The sequence below is a fragment of the Uranotaenia lowii genome, chromosome 2 (assembly GCF_029784155.1).
Source record: "Uranotaenia lowii strain MFRU-FL chromosome 2, ASM2978415v1, whole genome shotgun sequence".
Classification (NCBI taxonomy): domain Eukaryota; kingdom Metazoa; phylum Arthropoda; class Insecta; order Diptera; family Culicidae; genus Uranotaenia; species Uranotaenia lowii.
Genome location: NC_073692.1, coordinates 334739558 through 334752501, shown reverse-complemented (window position 1 = coordinate 334752501; position 12944 = coordinate 334739558). Strand labels below are relative to the sequence as shown.

General features: G+C 37.6%; 1 protein-coding gene across 5 annotated transcripts in view; it reads right to left on the bottom strand.

Moving 5' to 3' along the window:
* The window catches only part of LOC129749260 (myosin-IIIb-like), a 332299-nt gene that overhangs the window by 33901 nt on the left and 285454 nt on the right, over positions 1 to 12944 (bottom strand). For 4 of the 5 annotated variants that reach the window (XM_055744193.1, XM_055744192.1, XM_055744195.1 and 1 more), the window contains 2 exons: positions 6961 to 7618; positions 6483 to 6572 (listed from right to left, as the gene is read on the bottom strand). In XM_055744193.1, coding sequence (XP_055600168.1) covers positions 6483 to 6572; positions 6961 to 7618 — 748 coding nt within the window. The remainder of the gene's footprint in view (positions 1 to 6482; positions 6573 to 6960; positions 7619 to 12944) is intronic. The other variant, XM_055744194.1, reaches the window with a different exon arrangement.

The window sequence follows — 12944 nt, the reverse complement described above, 5'->3', positions numbered from 1 at the left end:
CCGCAAACCCCCAGTTTGACATGCCTGCCATACAGCATCAAAAGGCCTTTACAGGTCATCGAAAAAACATCGCAAGAGTTGTTCTACCGTCTTGTTGGGATAATGATTTTAGAGTGTGACGATGGGACGGATATTTTTGTTTACGTCGGGCTTCGTCGCGAGTGTAATCCAAAAAGAGATCGAGTTTTGAAGATTCAAGCTCTCGGTCACCGAGAGGTTATCGGAGGGAGTGATGAATACACAAGTACACAAGTTCTCAAGCGTCGAGCGATTGGATCTTATCGGTGATGGTGATCATGAAACGTGAACGAGACGTAGAAAATTCTGATGAAGGATGAGAGAGATCAATGCTCTTTTCATCTTATATCTTCCGGCCTGTGTGGTAAAATGCCATGAGTTTTAAAAGGACCAAAATAATTCCGAAAAAGAGTCCTGACTAAAAAGTTCGCACATCATAAATGACGGACAAAAAAAGAATTTATGAGGAGGAGTCCGGAAAGGTTTTTGATAACCTTTCGAAGCTAAGTATTTGTATTCTTTATTCATCTAAACATTGTTTCATTTAGTGCTTCTAATTGGTAAGATTCATTAGTTGTTTCACCGGCTTTAAAAAACCGTTTTTTTTTTTTATTAAGAAAATGAAACTTTATTACAAAAACTATGCTGCAACTACGTGCTACGAGTATACATAATTACGTTTCATTGATTTTTGTGAATATTTTTCAGTTTTGGATGTTTCAAAAGCTTTTTACACTCTTAACGTTCTGAAACCTGCTGAATAAATGTATATCAAACACTTTTTCATTCATATCAAACACTAAAAAATACAGCGTTTGTCGTAAATACATGATATGAAGATTGGAATCGTACCGCTATTTTGCTTATGCCTTCATAGGAAAATAAATTTTCAAATAGCAAATAATGTTATGTTGCATACATAATTATCTCGCATAATTATTGTGACTGCCAAATTTTATTCAAAAGATTGTTTTTTTTTTTAACTTCTAATACAAAAAATGGTCAAAACGCAATTTTCTATGTATAGACTAACCAGAAATAATGAATATTCATCCTCAGTGAGTTAATCAAACAATACGATTCTTTTCGGTGCGCAAAGGATCTTTTTTGAATACCTCAAAGTTTGTGTGGATAACAGAAAGTTAATAATGAAAATGTCGTAGTTATTTGTGTTCGTGACCGTAATTTAATTTAAGTCATAATGTTATGTTTTTTTTGTACATCAAAACTAGAAAAATCTTTTCATAATTTTTAGAAGGTGCATCTCTTTGTCCAAATGATGATAATCAACTAGTATTACTATATCTTGGCTTCGATCTTGGTCTTTGAGTTGAGAAGCAACAACATTGTTATCATAAAATGTTATTTCAGACAAATACTATATTTTTGATACATGTTAAAAATTATATCTTATACAGTTCATTTAAAGCTTAAATACATCGGAATAAATTTTCAGTAATACAAATTTGAACTTGTGAGCATTTCGTGTTTTATGAAATCATAGGAGTGTAGCAAAATAAAGTTTTCACGAAGGCAAGTCTTAAGTTTTATTATGCGTTTTTTCATTCTTTTCTTTTTATGAAAATCTGATTGATTCAGTGTATATAAAAACTAAGTATGTACGTTTTAAAGTTTTTTTTTTTTTTTAAATTATCAACGCTATCGAATACTTATGATTATAGACACATAGATTATTCAACATTTTAATAGCAGAAAAAATACCAAAGATACGCAAACTTTCAACTAAATATATTAAAATATGGAAGAGATCACCCGAAGTGTTTTCACTCTATCTAGTTATCATCGTTTTGTAAAAGCACACGTAGTGATTGTAGAAAATGTAGAAACATCTAAGGGAATTGAAGAATTGATAAAAATTCAAGTAAAGCAAAATAAAATATTTATTATTATGGCTTAATTAACACAGGTTTAAAAATGCATTAAAAGTTAATTGCTCACGATCATAACTTGAAGTATAAGATTTTTATGAACCTTCTGATGTATGTTATTAAAAAATATGTTTCATATCAGAGTTTTCTAGAGTTACATTAGAATGATAAAATCTAAAAACTGAAAATCTAAAATTAACTGCAAATTTAAGAGTTAAGTAATTAAAGAGAAATTTTGAAAAAAAAATCAGTATTAGATGGTCGCACTAGTCAAAAGTGTCTCCTGATCATATCCTTTTACCCATACTTCCAACAACAATTTTTTTTGCTAGGATGCAGAGGTGACCTCGGTCCTAAAGCACAGGATTATTCTTTCATCCCTTTCTTACTTTTCAAAACTATCTATTGACTACTAGGACGTGGCCGGCGCCGTTATTGACGTTCAAACAGAGAGCATAAGTTTTGTGCAGTGTGAATGAGCTGCTAATCCCAAGTACCATGCATTTGACCTCTGAACAAAATTAGGCCATCAATCACGGAGTAGCAACCATTGGCGATGTGGAATCCGTTCTACTGAGCCACGCCAGCGATCATGGAATTCGAAATGTATTAACCTTCATTAAAATTTAATTAAGCGAAAACTTCAAGAACTTTTAATCATTCATTACTAGATCATTGTACGAAACATTTCGGGTTGAATGATTTAAGGTGGATGTGAGTAGTCAATCAAGCTAAGCTAAGCTAAGCTAATTTTTGGTTCAGTGAATTCTGAGATATGCGATGCAGAATTTCAGTGTTTCTTGTTTTAGATTTCTTCGCAGTCTAAAAAAACAATATCGCAGTCCCTAATGTGTTAAGACCGAACAACGATTAAAATCGATGGATGATCAATGATGCTGCATAAATAAGTGGCTAAGTTTTTTTTTCATTACTCATAAAATTTTAACTACAAAACCGAATGAAATTTTCCTTCATACAGTTCCCTAGACCCTCGCACTATTCTCCTTTTCAAAAACATAAAAAAAAATTTCAAAAACATAAACAAATTCCCAATTTGAAAATCAACTTATAGGTTTTCAAGCGTATAAAAAATTCTAAGGTATTTTAACTTGAGACTTAGTTATTGATGATTATGAGAAAAAAAATCATGTTGATCAAAGCTACCTCGGTGATCAATGTTTGCCCGGTTTATGGTATGATAAGTTCAAATATAAACTGCTGATTGACCTTGCGCAATCATCCATAAATGTAACAGATTCAATGTAATGGTATTATTGATTTCACTTTAAATATAATCGATTCAAACTCATTTGTATGACAGATTTTAGGTATGAAGGTATAAATATAGTACATTCAACTATATTTTTATAATTGATTGCGTTTCAATCAATCGAAAAAAAAACGACGAACGAAAAGCAATGCCGGGTGCTTACTGATTCAACTGAGCCGCATACCTGTACAATAAAACGCGTGATAGAATCTCTTAGGAAAAAAACTAGTCTGCTTCTACTAGAAACTAGAATGCTTCAAATCTGTATAAACTATTTGAAGTAAATAAATTTTCAATGGTGAAATGATATATAATATTATAGTTTATAGTTAGAGCATACATCAAACTAAAGAAATATAGTTGAATGTGCATTAAATCAATTATAAAAATATAGTTCATTCAACTGTATCTATAGTTGATTGCATGAAACTTACTCTAAAAATAAAGTTGATTGAACTGTATCTATAGTTGGTTGCATAAAATCAACTATAAAAATATAGTTGAATGCACTATATCTATAATTGAACTCACTTTGTCGATCAAAGAATATAGTTGAGTCCAATATATTTATAGTTGAAGGCAAAAAAATCATAGAAGAATAATTCAATCAACTACATATATCATTGAATACATAAACGTCATTTGATAATGTACCATACATACAGTTAAATGTTTAATATTTATAATTGGTTGAGAATTAATTATAAATATAGTTGAATCAAAGTGGAATATTGTTGGAAAACTATACTTATTTCTCCATGTGCTTCGTTTTAATTAATCGAATTTATCATAAATATTGAATGTAAGTGGTATATTGTTGGAAAAATTATATTTTTTCTCCGTGGTCTTCTGTTCTCAAACTAAATTCTACACCTCGACACTAAGCTGTTGTTGCTGATATTTCGACACTTAGCTGTTATTTCATTTTGCTATCAAACGAAAGTCAATGATTCTTGTTGAAAATACTTAGATTTTTGTCATGTAAAATCAACACCGAACAATTTTTCTATTGAAAACTCCTTCTTGTATCACTTTGTTATCAAAAAAAAATTATACCTTAATGATATTTCATTTAGCTATCGTCTGAAAATCAACACAAAAAAAGCTATCGTTTAGTTGTTGATGCCTCATTTTGGTAGTATTTTGCTATCGATTTCGGCATCAAAGTCAGTGCTCAGAATTTTAACTATGCATCAAAAAACTTATTCTGCAATCCTTTTTTTTTTCAATTTAACATTCCTCAAAAGTGTAAAAATTTTCGAATTTATTTTTAGATAAGAACTATCTGACCCAATGTGCTTTTCTACCCCTTGCATGGGAAAATTAAATAGGTGCAAATGTAGGCACTTTTATTTAAATTAAATTTCAATATAATTTAAAGCGAACTACTTTTCATCGCATCTAAGCTTCTAGATGGTTTTGAGTCTAAACATAACTTTACAGTTTGAAGGTTGAAGGAGCCACCCTTAAGAAAAATAAGAGGGATTTATAATACACTAACACTAAGACACTAATTGCTTAAACACTAAGACATTGTTTTTGTTAATAAAATGTATGTTACATTGTACGTTTTGTACGAGAGCCCCCCTCCCTCCTTTTTTTTATTCGGAGGAGTTTGAAACTATTATAAATCTCGGTCTCGAAAACGGCTACACACAAAATTTTACTTTGATCGGTTCAGAAGTTTCAGAAAATTTTTCGAATTGTGTAAAATTTTTGGATATTTTGCATGGGATTCCCTCTTTTTAGGATTCAGAGGGGTTTGAAAGTATTATAGAGACCATTCTCGAAAATTTGAGATATTATGCTAAGGGTTGGTTTGAAAAATTGAGCATGGGTTTTCTTGAGACCATCTATTATAAGGTTCCAAATTTGTGTAAGGGCCCTGCAAATGGGATCATCCATATAAACAGTTAGTTATTTAATTACGTAATTGCGTTGTTATGCAACATATCGACCCAAAAAATCTAACAACCGGATCAGGCCCGTGCGAAGGACTCGTCCATGGGGGGGTTTTTCGAAATTCAAATGAAGCCAGCAATAACAACTATAATAAAAATGCACAAAAAAAGGAAATTAATTTTTAAAACCATTTTCTTATTTATTGCCATCACACAAACTCGAAAAAGTAAGAAATTTCACTGATACGATACAAAATATCAAAGTTCAAATAAATGTTGTTTCCGGTAAGTTATTAATTGATTATTTAGAATGATGATCTTTTTCTGATCTAAAAATTTCGAGTAAATTTTTTCGAAACATGAGAATCGAATACGAATCAAAAATAAAATAAAACACCAGATTTAAAAAAAAATAAAATAAATTCATCATTTGAAATGTGATTTTCGATAAGGAAAAAAATAACTATTTTAAACTTAAAAGATTTTATTCAAAACACATCGATGGCGGTAAGCGATTTGAGGATTTGCTGTAAATTTTGAAAGCACAAAGCAAATACAAACTTTGTTCATATTGCGCATTAAAATTAAGCATGCTACCTCGAATCATTTTTAAATCTTTCCATAGATTCATTAAAAAATCATGATCGATTTGAAAAAATGAATTGAAAAAGTTAAAGCTTAAAATTTCAAGCTTTGAATATTTTGTCGCTGTTAATTAAAATATTGGTTATTGAAAAGGACAAAAGCAAGAAACTAATTTTTCTTATTAAAAACTTAGATTTATCAGCTAGGTTTTTTTGTTCTTGAAATATTCTTCCAGAACTAAAAAAAATCAGAGTACTCGAAATCCAGCCATTGAATAATAATTTTGAAACTAACATTCATATCTTCATTTATTTAATCACTAGATTTCTTTTAAACAGGTTTCTTAAGGTAGGTTTTGTTATTTGAAATCCGTTTCTAAATTTCTTTGATTTTTTTGTGCAAAAAACGTAAGTTTTTATAACAGCTAATTAGAGGTTGCGTATGATGATGATTTTGGATGAACAAAATGCTGATTTTTGATGATCAAAACGCTGAAGCTGGGAAAAAACAACTGCTAACAAGCAATGAAGGGAGATAAAATAAAGGAACAAAATTCAAACAAAAAATAAAACTAAGGACAGGGACACAACCTTTTATGTTCGAAACTCGGATCAACTTCTACTGGTTCGCTAGATCGGCTAGTCATTCATCCATCCCCAGAACAGTCGCTCACACTCCCTTCCCCCCCATTTGTTTTTCATCCATTCAACCATCCATTCACTCAATCACCCCAAACTAGTATTGTAGTAGAAGGTCCAAAGGAAAAACCAGGTGAGCAGCATGGACGCTAGCAGCAGAACCAGTAGCAGGTGTAAGAACCTTTGCGAACGGAGATTCCGTTCCAGCTCGTAGAAGGGCATATCCCACGGCGAAACGTCGTCGAATTCGGTGCCCGGTGGCGTGGGCGGTCTATACGAGTAGATGGGCCCGCATTTTAAGGGAAAGATTTTTTTTGTACATTTTTATACAAGGTGCACAACGTATTTATAAGGTGTTACTGAACGGATAAGCTTCCAGAATATCATGAGCAATGTTCAAGATAAGTTCTTTTACTTGTAAAATAATCTGAAAATATATTTTTGATCTTCGGCATTACTCTATCCGACTTAACAGTTGTTCAAGCTGGTTCAAATTTTAATCTTAAATTTGTTGTGACATCAAACACTTTAAATAGATTTAAAAAAAATACTGCACTTATGAGACATTACTACTCAATTACTCATGATATCCTTAGCATGCATTTTTACAACAACATTGAATGTATAAAAATCTTTTGATTTGAAACCGCCAAACATACCTCTGGATAACCTCCTTGGTCAACTCGTGGTCACAATCCCCGGAGCTGCGCAGTGAAAACTTGGCAAACTCCCCACCGGGAACCGTTCCCAGCAATCCGGGCACCAAAACAAACCCAGGTGGCCGTTTGTAATCACTTGGAAGTTTCTCGACAGCTTCCAGCGGGACCCCGGTCTTATTGGAGCGCAGATTCTTATGCACTTCCTGGTTCAACATGTGCACATTTTGTGAGAATGATATCAGCTCCATCTGTTGGTCCTTGGTGGAGAGAGGCTTCACCGGTTGTGGGGCAGGTCCCTTCTTCCGGTTGCCACTGTCCCGGTTGCCGTTGTTTTTGCTCTTGTGAGTTCGATAGTAGCGCTGGATGATTCGAGCGGCGTCCTCCTTGGAGAAACCTTCCTTTTGCATCATCCTCTGGGCTTCAACGCGGTTTTTAGCAATACCTAAAATATATTTGGTTTTTGCTTCCAGTTCCGGAGTCATTTTCATTTTGCGAATCGTATATCCACGATAGTAGCTTTGTATGACGATTGCTGCCTTTTCGTTCTCCTTGTTGTTCATGTCCATGTGAGTCTTGTCGCTCGATTTGATCAAATCGCCATTGGACATCTGGTGAATGAGCTTGGCCTTTGCGAAAGCCTGTTTAGCTTTGTTTTGTTCTGAAATGTAAAAAAAAGATTTTTTTTATTTATAATTTTTTTTGACAAACAGTGAATTTTTGAAACTAGAAATAAATGAATTTTCAACCGTCAAAACTCATAATTGATTTTATTTCAAAAGACACTTTTGACACACGTAACTGAACCGAGAAAATCTGGGCAATATTGCCTAGAAAGCTGGCTGAGTCCGGGCATTTGATTTCAAAATTTTCAACCCAAGATCTAGGCAATATCCAAATTGGGCCAAAATCCAGGTACTTATAAATATTTCCATTCCTAATTGTGAATCAATTTTGTATAACCAATGCAGAACTACAAAGCTGATGTTGTCGCCGAAGCAGACTTAAGCCATTGAATGGATTATATGTACTAACCTATACAAAAAGATTCATGATTTGCTATTTGCTTAATCAAGAGAATGCTATTTTAAAAAGACGATGTATTCATAAAGACTGTTTCCCTCAGCTTTGGATGCCTAGATATTCGGTATACACCAGTTAGCAAATTGAGCGCTACTGATACAACCACAAATAAGACTCTACTCCAATGATGAAATTGATGAGTTCAATGGTTTAGCTACGAGGTTTTTGGTTTGAAAATGAGATACTGTTTATTCAATTTAGTTTGTCTAGTCCTTATAAGCTAACTTAGAGCTAGAGCGATTATAATATTGTCCCTTATTCTATGTGATTTTCAACTCTGAATCATTCCTTAAATTAAATCATTTTCTCGGTTACCCATCCAGAATAAACTGCCAACACTTAAGGGAAACTCATAACCACAAGCTGTGTTGGCTGAGTTTAGCGCGTCTGATGTCAACATTTGTATTGTTGTCATTACCATTGATCATCATGTATGCATAGCCCGATACAGATCTTTGATCATCAGAACCATCAGCGAAATCTGCGCCTGTGTATCCGCTGAGTAATTCCGGTTTCACGTTTCTACGGTTTACCTACGCCGTATCGGTCGCACCTCGAATGTATCGTAGAACACGCTCTCAGCGCTTCAGCTCGTTGATGTTTTGAGGTAGCTCCTCATTAATAGTAGCAGCTACGTTAGCTACGTACCGTTGAGTAGCTCCTCGAGTTCGCTGAATTCGTCTCAGCACCGGTTCTGGGTCGACGAAATTTTGTACATCATCGTCGTTCTCATCGTCTGGGAGTTCTGCACTGCTCTCATAGTATCTTTCGCCAGGTTCATCCTATTCACACTGTTACTCACAGTTTGAATGGGATCAACATGCACATCGGCTAACCGCTTGGATGTGGGTTCAGGTGATAACACTGTCGAGCGGTTGACAGTGTTTTGTTGTTCTGATACATTAACTTACCGCTCAAATGTTAATTCTGGCTCTCGAGCTTCTCGATGGATAAGAGGAGTGGCTCTACGCGGTTTTGATCAGGCTCCATCATGTTTTTTTCGGGAATTTAACAGCAAGCTGATATTCATCCCTAAGAGATTCATCATGCTGGTTTAATCGAAGACTTCGTTTCGATGGATTTCAATGGATCGACTCGATCCCTTCCAAAACCTGAACCCATTGTTTGCATTGCTCACGAAAACAAATCGTTTCGATTTAGGATCGAGTTTTTTTCCATTTTTCCTTCGGAATCTTTGCTTACGCTGGGCACCCAAAAGTCCGAAGAATAATCAGCAAGGGTTTTCGACAAAACCACATTACATACGGAGCCTTGTTAACCACTAGACCTCGTGTTGGTGACCGGTTCGTCAGGTACGCAGCGCACAAAACTGCTTCGCCCCACATAGCCTTCGGTTGCTTGCTACCATGGAGCATCGCCTTGCCTTTTTCCATCAGAGTTCGGTTGGCTCGTTTGCTGACGCCGTTCGGCTGCAGGGTGTATAGGACCGTAAATACCATCAGAACTCCTTTCTCTGAACAATGTCGTTGAAATTCGTTGCTGATGTATTCACGCCCATTGTCGCATCGCAGGATGCACAACTCTTGACTGAAATGTGCTGTAGCCATCATCGCCTCGTACTGTTTAAACCGCTTGAAGACCTCGGTCTTGTGTTTGAGCAGATACCATGAAGTGGCTATAATCTTCAATGAAGGTGACAAAATAATGGAATTTGTCGAACGTCGGCACCTCCATGTACTCAAAAAAGTTTATCCCGCTGCCTGGACTTAACTTTATCGGTAGATGTAAAGCGATCGCTCCCAAAAATTGTGGACAGCTCGACCAGAAATTTCGTTTCGTTCAAAATCGGATAAGAAACAGCAGTTAAGGATGTCGCGATATGTCCATTGACTTGGCCAACGGGGATCCTTTTCCGTGAATTCGTGGACCAGCCAAAAAACTTCACCGGTGGCTATTGACTCCTGCCCCATCGGTTCAAGTTATCCTGCCAGCCGCGGAAGCCGTCACCAGAGTATAATTAACACTGTTCGATCCACGACCGCACCGGTGCCCCCGAAATAGCTGAACCAAGAATTTTGGTTGGTGGAATTTGCTTAGTTCCCACCTTAGCTGATAACGACGAAGAGACCGTAGCTCCCTGCCGATTGTTTTGTGATGGGTCATCGATTCCGGAAAGTGTTTCTTGAGTTTCTCCACTGGGACGCAACGAACTCGGCACTTGGAAGGCCTCAAAGCCACTCGACTCAGTCGCGTTGTTTCCAGCTAGCGTCATCAGCCGTCCCAGCCCTGAGTTCGATTTGGGCAATAAAGTCCTTGAGCCTACATATCCAGGCAAGTACTCATCCCTTTCAAGAACATTATTTCTGGGTGATAATATTTAACCCGAACACAGACGCCACGCAAACTACCGCTCATTACCGCCCTCAAGTACCTCGGCCATTTCTTGGATTTCAACACCAGGACGCAGCGACGTTCGCTTTATGGAGACCCCGGAGCTCTTCGACTAAGTTTCCTGTCAGCATCTTCAGTCGTCCTGTCCCTGAGTTCGTTGGTGGCAAGGGGGTTTTCCAGTCCGCTCTCACAGGCAAGTGCCCCGTTATGATGAGAACATCTTCCTCGTGTATCCAGTTTCCGATTCATCACAGATCAAAATCTTCTTGACTCCACTACATCTACTGGGTCTCCAGCACCGGGACGCAACGTACCAGGAACTACAGAGACCTCTGAGCCCTTCGACTCAGTCGCGCCGTTTCCTGCCAGTGACAAACAGTCGTCCTGGCCCTGAGTTCGTCTGTGATGAAGGGGTTCTCCAGCCTGCGATTTCAGGCAAGTACGCTACTTTCAACTGTTCTTCTTCGCGTGATGAAATTTGTTGTTTTTCTTGTTCCAAAACGTAGCGTACCCTCCAATCCACGTGCTCCCTGGGTCACTAATCAACTGCGACAACTGAAGACGGCTAAAAACCGTGCTCTTAGAAACTTCAGCAAGCACAAGTCCCTTTGCACAAAGGAAGAATGCGTTTACGAAGTACGTCAAAAATCATCGGAAAGAATACAGGCTTCCGTTCCAAATGATTTTGAACGGCTTTACAGCAAACACCGATCTTGAAATATCCAATCTCTTTGCTGAGAAATTTTCACAACTGGATCCATTTTCTCAGAGCAACTGGATATAGCTGTAGGAAATATCGCACCTCAAGGTTCTTCCTTAAACAGTATTTCCTTCGACCCAGCCATTTTAAAGGCGACAGCAAAGCTTGAAAATTCATCATCTACGGGTCCGGACGGGATACCACTATCTTCTGGAAACGTTTCATGCACCATTTGCTAACTCCCATCAGACATATTTTTCGAGTTTGCTGGACTTCGCCATCTTTCCTTCGCTCTGGAAATAAGCTTACATGTAGATAAGAGAGATGTGAACAACTATCACGGAATATCAGCTCTGCGTGCGACAGCCAAACTTTTCGAATTGGTTGTTCTAGATCCGATTTTCTCGTCCTCAAAGCAATACTTTTCCAAAGATCAACACGGATTTTTTCCGAAACTATCTACGACAACAAATTTGCTGACTTTTACATCGTTCGTGCAAGAAAGCTTCACCATGATTGTAAATTACTTTTCAAGACAGCTCTCCGCTTGTTCAGGTGTGCCCCAAGGAAGCCACTTGATTTTGATAATTTTTGTCATCTATTTAAACGATGTACTCACTCTCTTGGACGTCCAAGACTTGCGTATGCCGACGACCTTTAATTTTTCCACACTATCAATGGCCAAGACGATATCGATCTCTTGCAAAGGCAGTTCAACACCTTTGCTCACTGGATAACACCACCTGCTTGCCTCTGAACCACAGCAAATGTGCGGTCTTTTCATTTTCTCGCAAGCAGGGTTTCGCTTCACTTCTCGGGAACGAAGCCATCGCTCGGGTGGATCATATCAACGATTTGGGCGTAATCCTAGACCATCGGGTGGAGTTCAAGACTCATACGAATTACATCGTTGATAAAGCAAGTCTTGGCTTCTTATCTCGCGTAACAAAGGAGTTCAAAGATGTGTGATGTGTTCTGCCTAAAAAGCCTGTACTGCAGCATAGTTTGCTCCACTCTTGAATATACATCTGCTGTTTGGTGCCCATTGTACCAGAACGGAGCAGAACGAATAGAGGCTATCCAGAGGCGCTTTGTACGGTATGCCCTGCGACACTTGAACTGGTTAAATCCGTTTCGCTTACCCAATTACGAAAGCCGTTGCCGCTTAATACGGTGCTCTTTTCGTTCACTGGTAACCCTTAGCAGTTGAACGCCGGGCTTCTACTGCGTCCATGATTTTTCCACGTCGGCCTTAACTTTGGGCTGGGCAACGATTCTTGTAGTGTCCCGGCTCGCTACACTCGAGGCAAATTATCTTTTCCGTCTTTTGAGCCTTCATCGCAGAGTTTGGGGCTGAACTTTGGCTTAGGAGGTCCCCTCAACTTTGGAATGTCAGCTCTGCGTCCAGGAACATTCTTTTCAGCTTCAGTATCAGTTTTGCGTTAAGGTCTGCAATCGGTAGAGCGGTCGAAGCCCATTTTATATTATTGTAGTCGTTGGTATCCGCAGAGATCAGCGCGTAGACCTATTCATCCGTCGGGATGTTCACACCTATGCTCTTAAGCTCCCGAACGATCAGATCGTATTCCTCATATAATTGACTCAACGATCTGATGTTCTTCCGATGTTTGAGGTCATGGAGCCTGTCGCGCATCGCTATCCAGGAATAGGAGCCGATGCACTGGTGGATCTTTTCCCCAATATATTCGAGGTCTCCTTCGTATATCGTTTTTGCACTTCAGGAGTGCTACCATGCGCCATTTCTTTTCTGGGGCACCTTCATCGAAATGACGCAGTCGTCTCTCTCGGGGGTTTACACCATGGTTATAAGGTTTTAAGCTACTCATCGGCG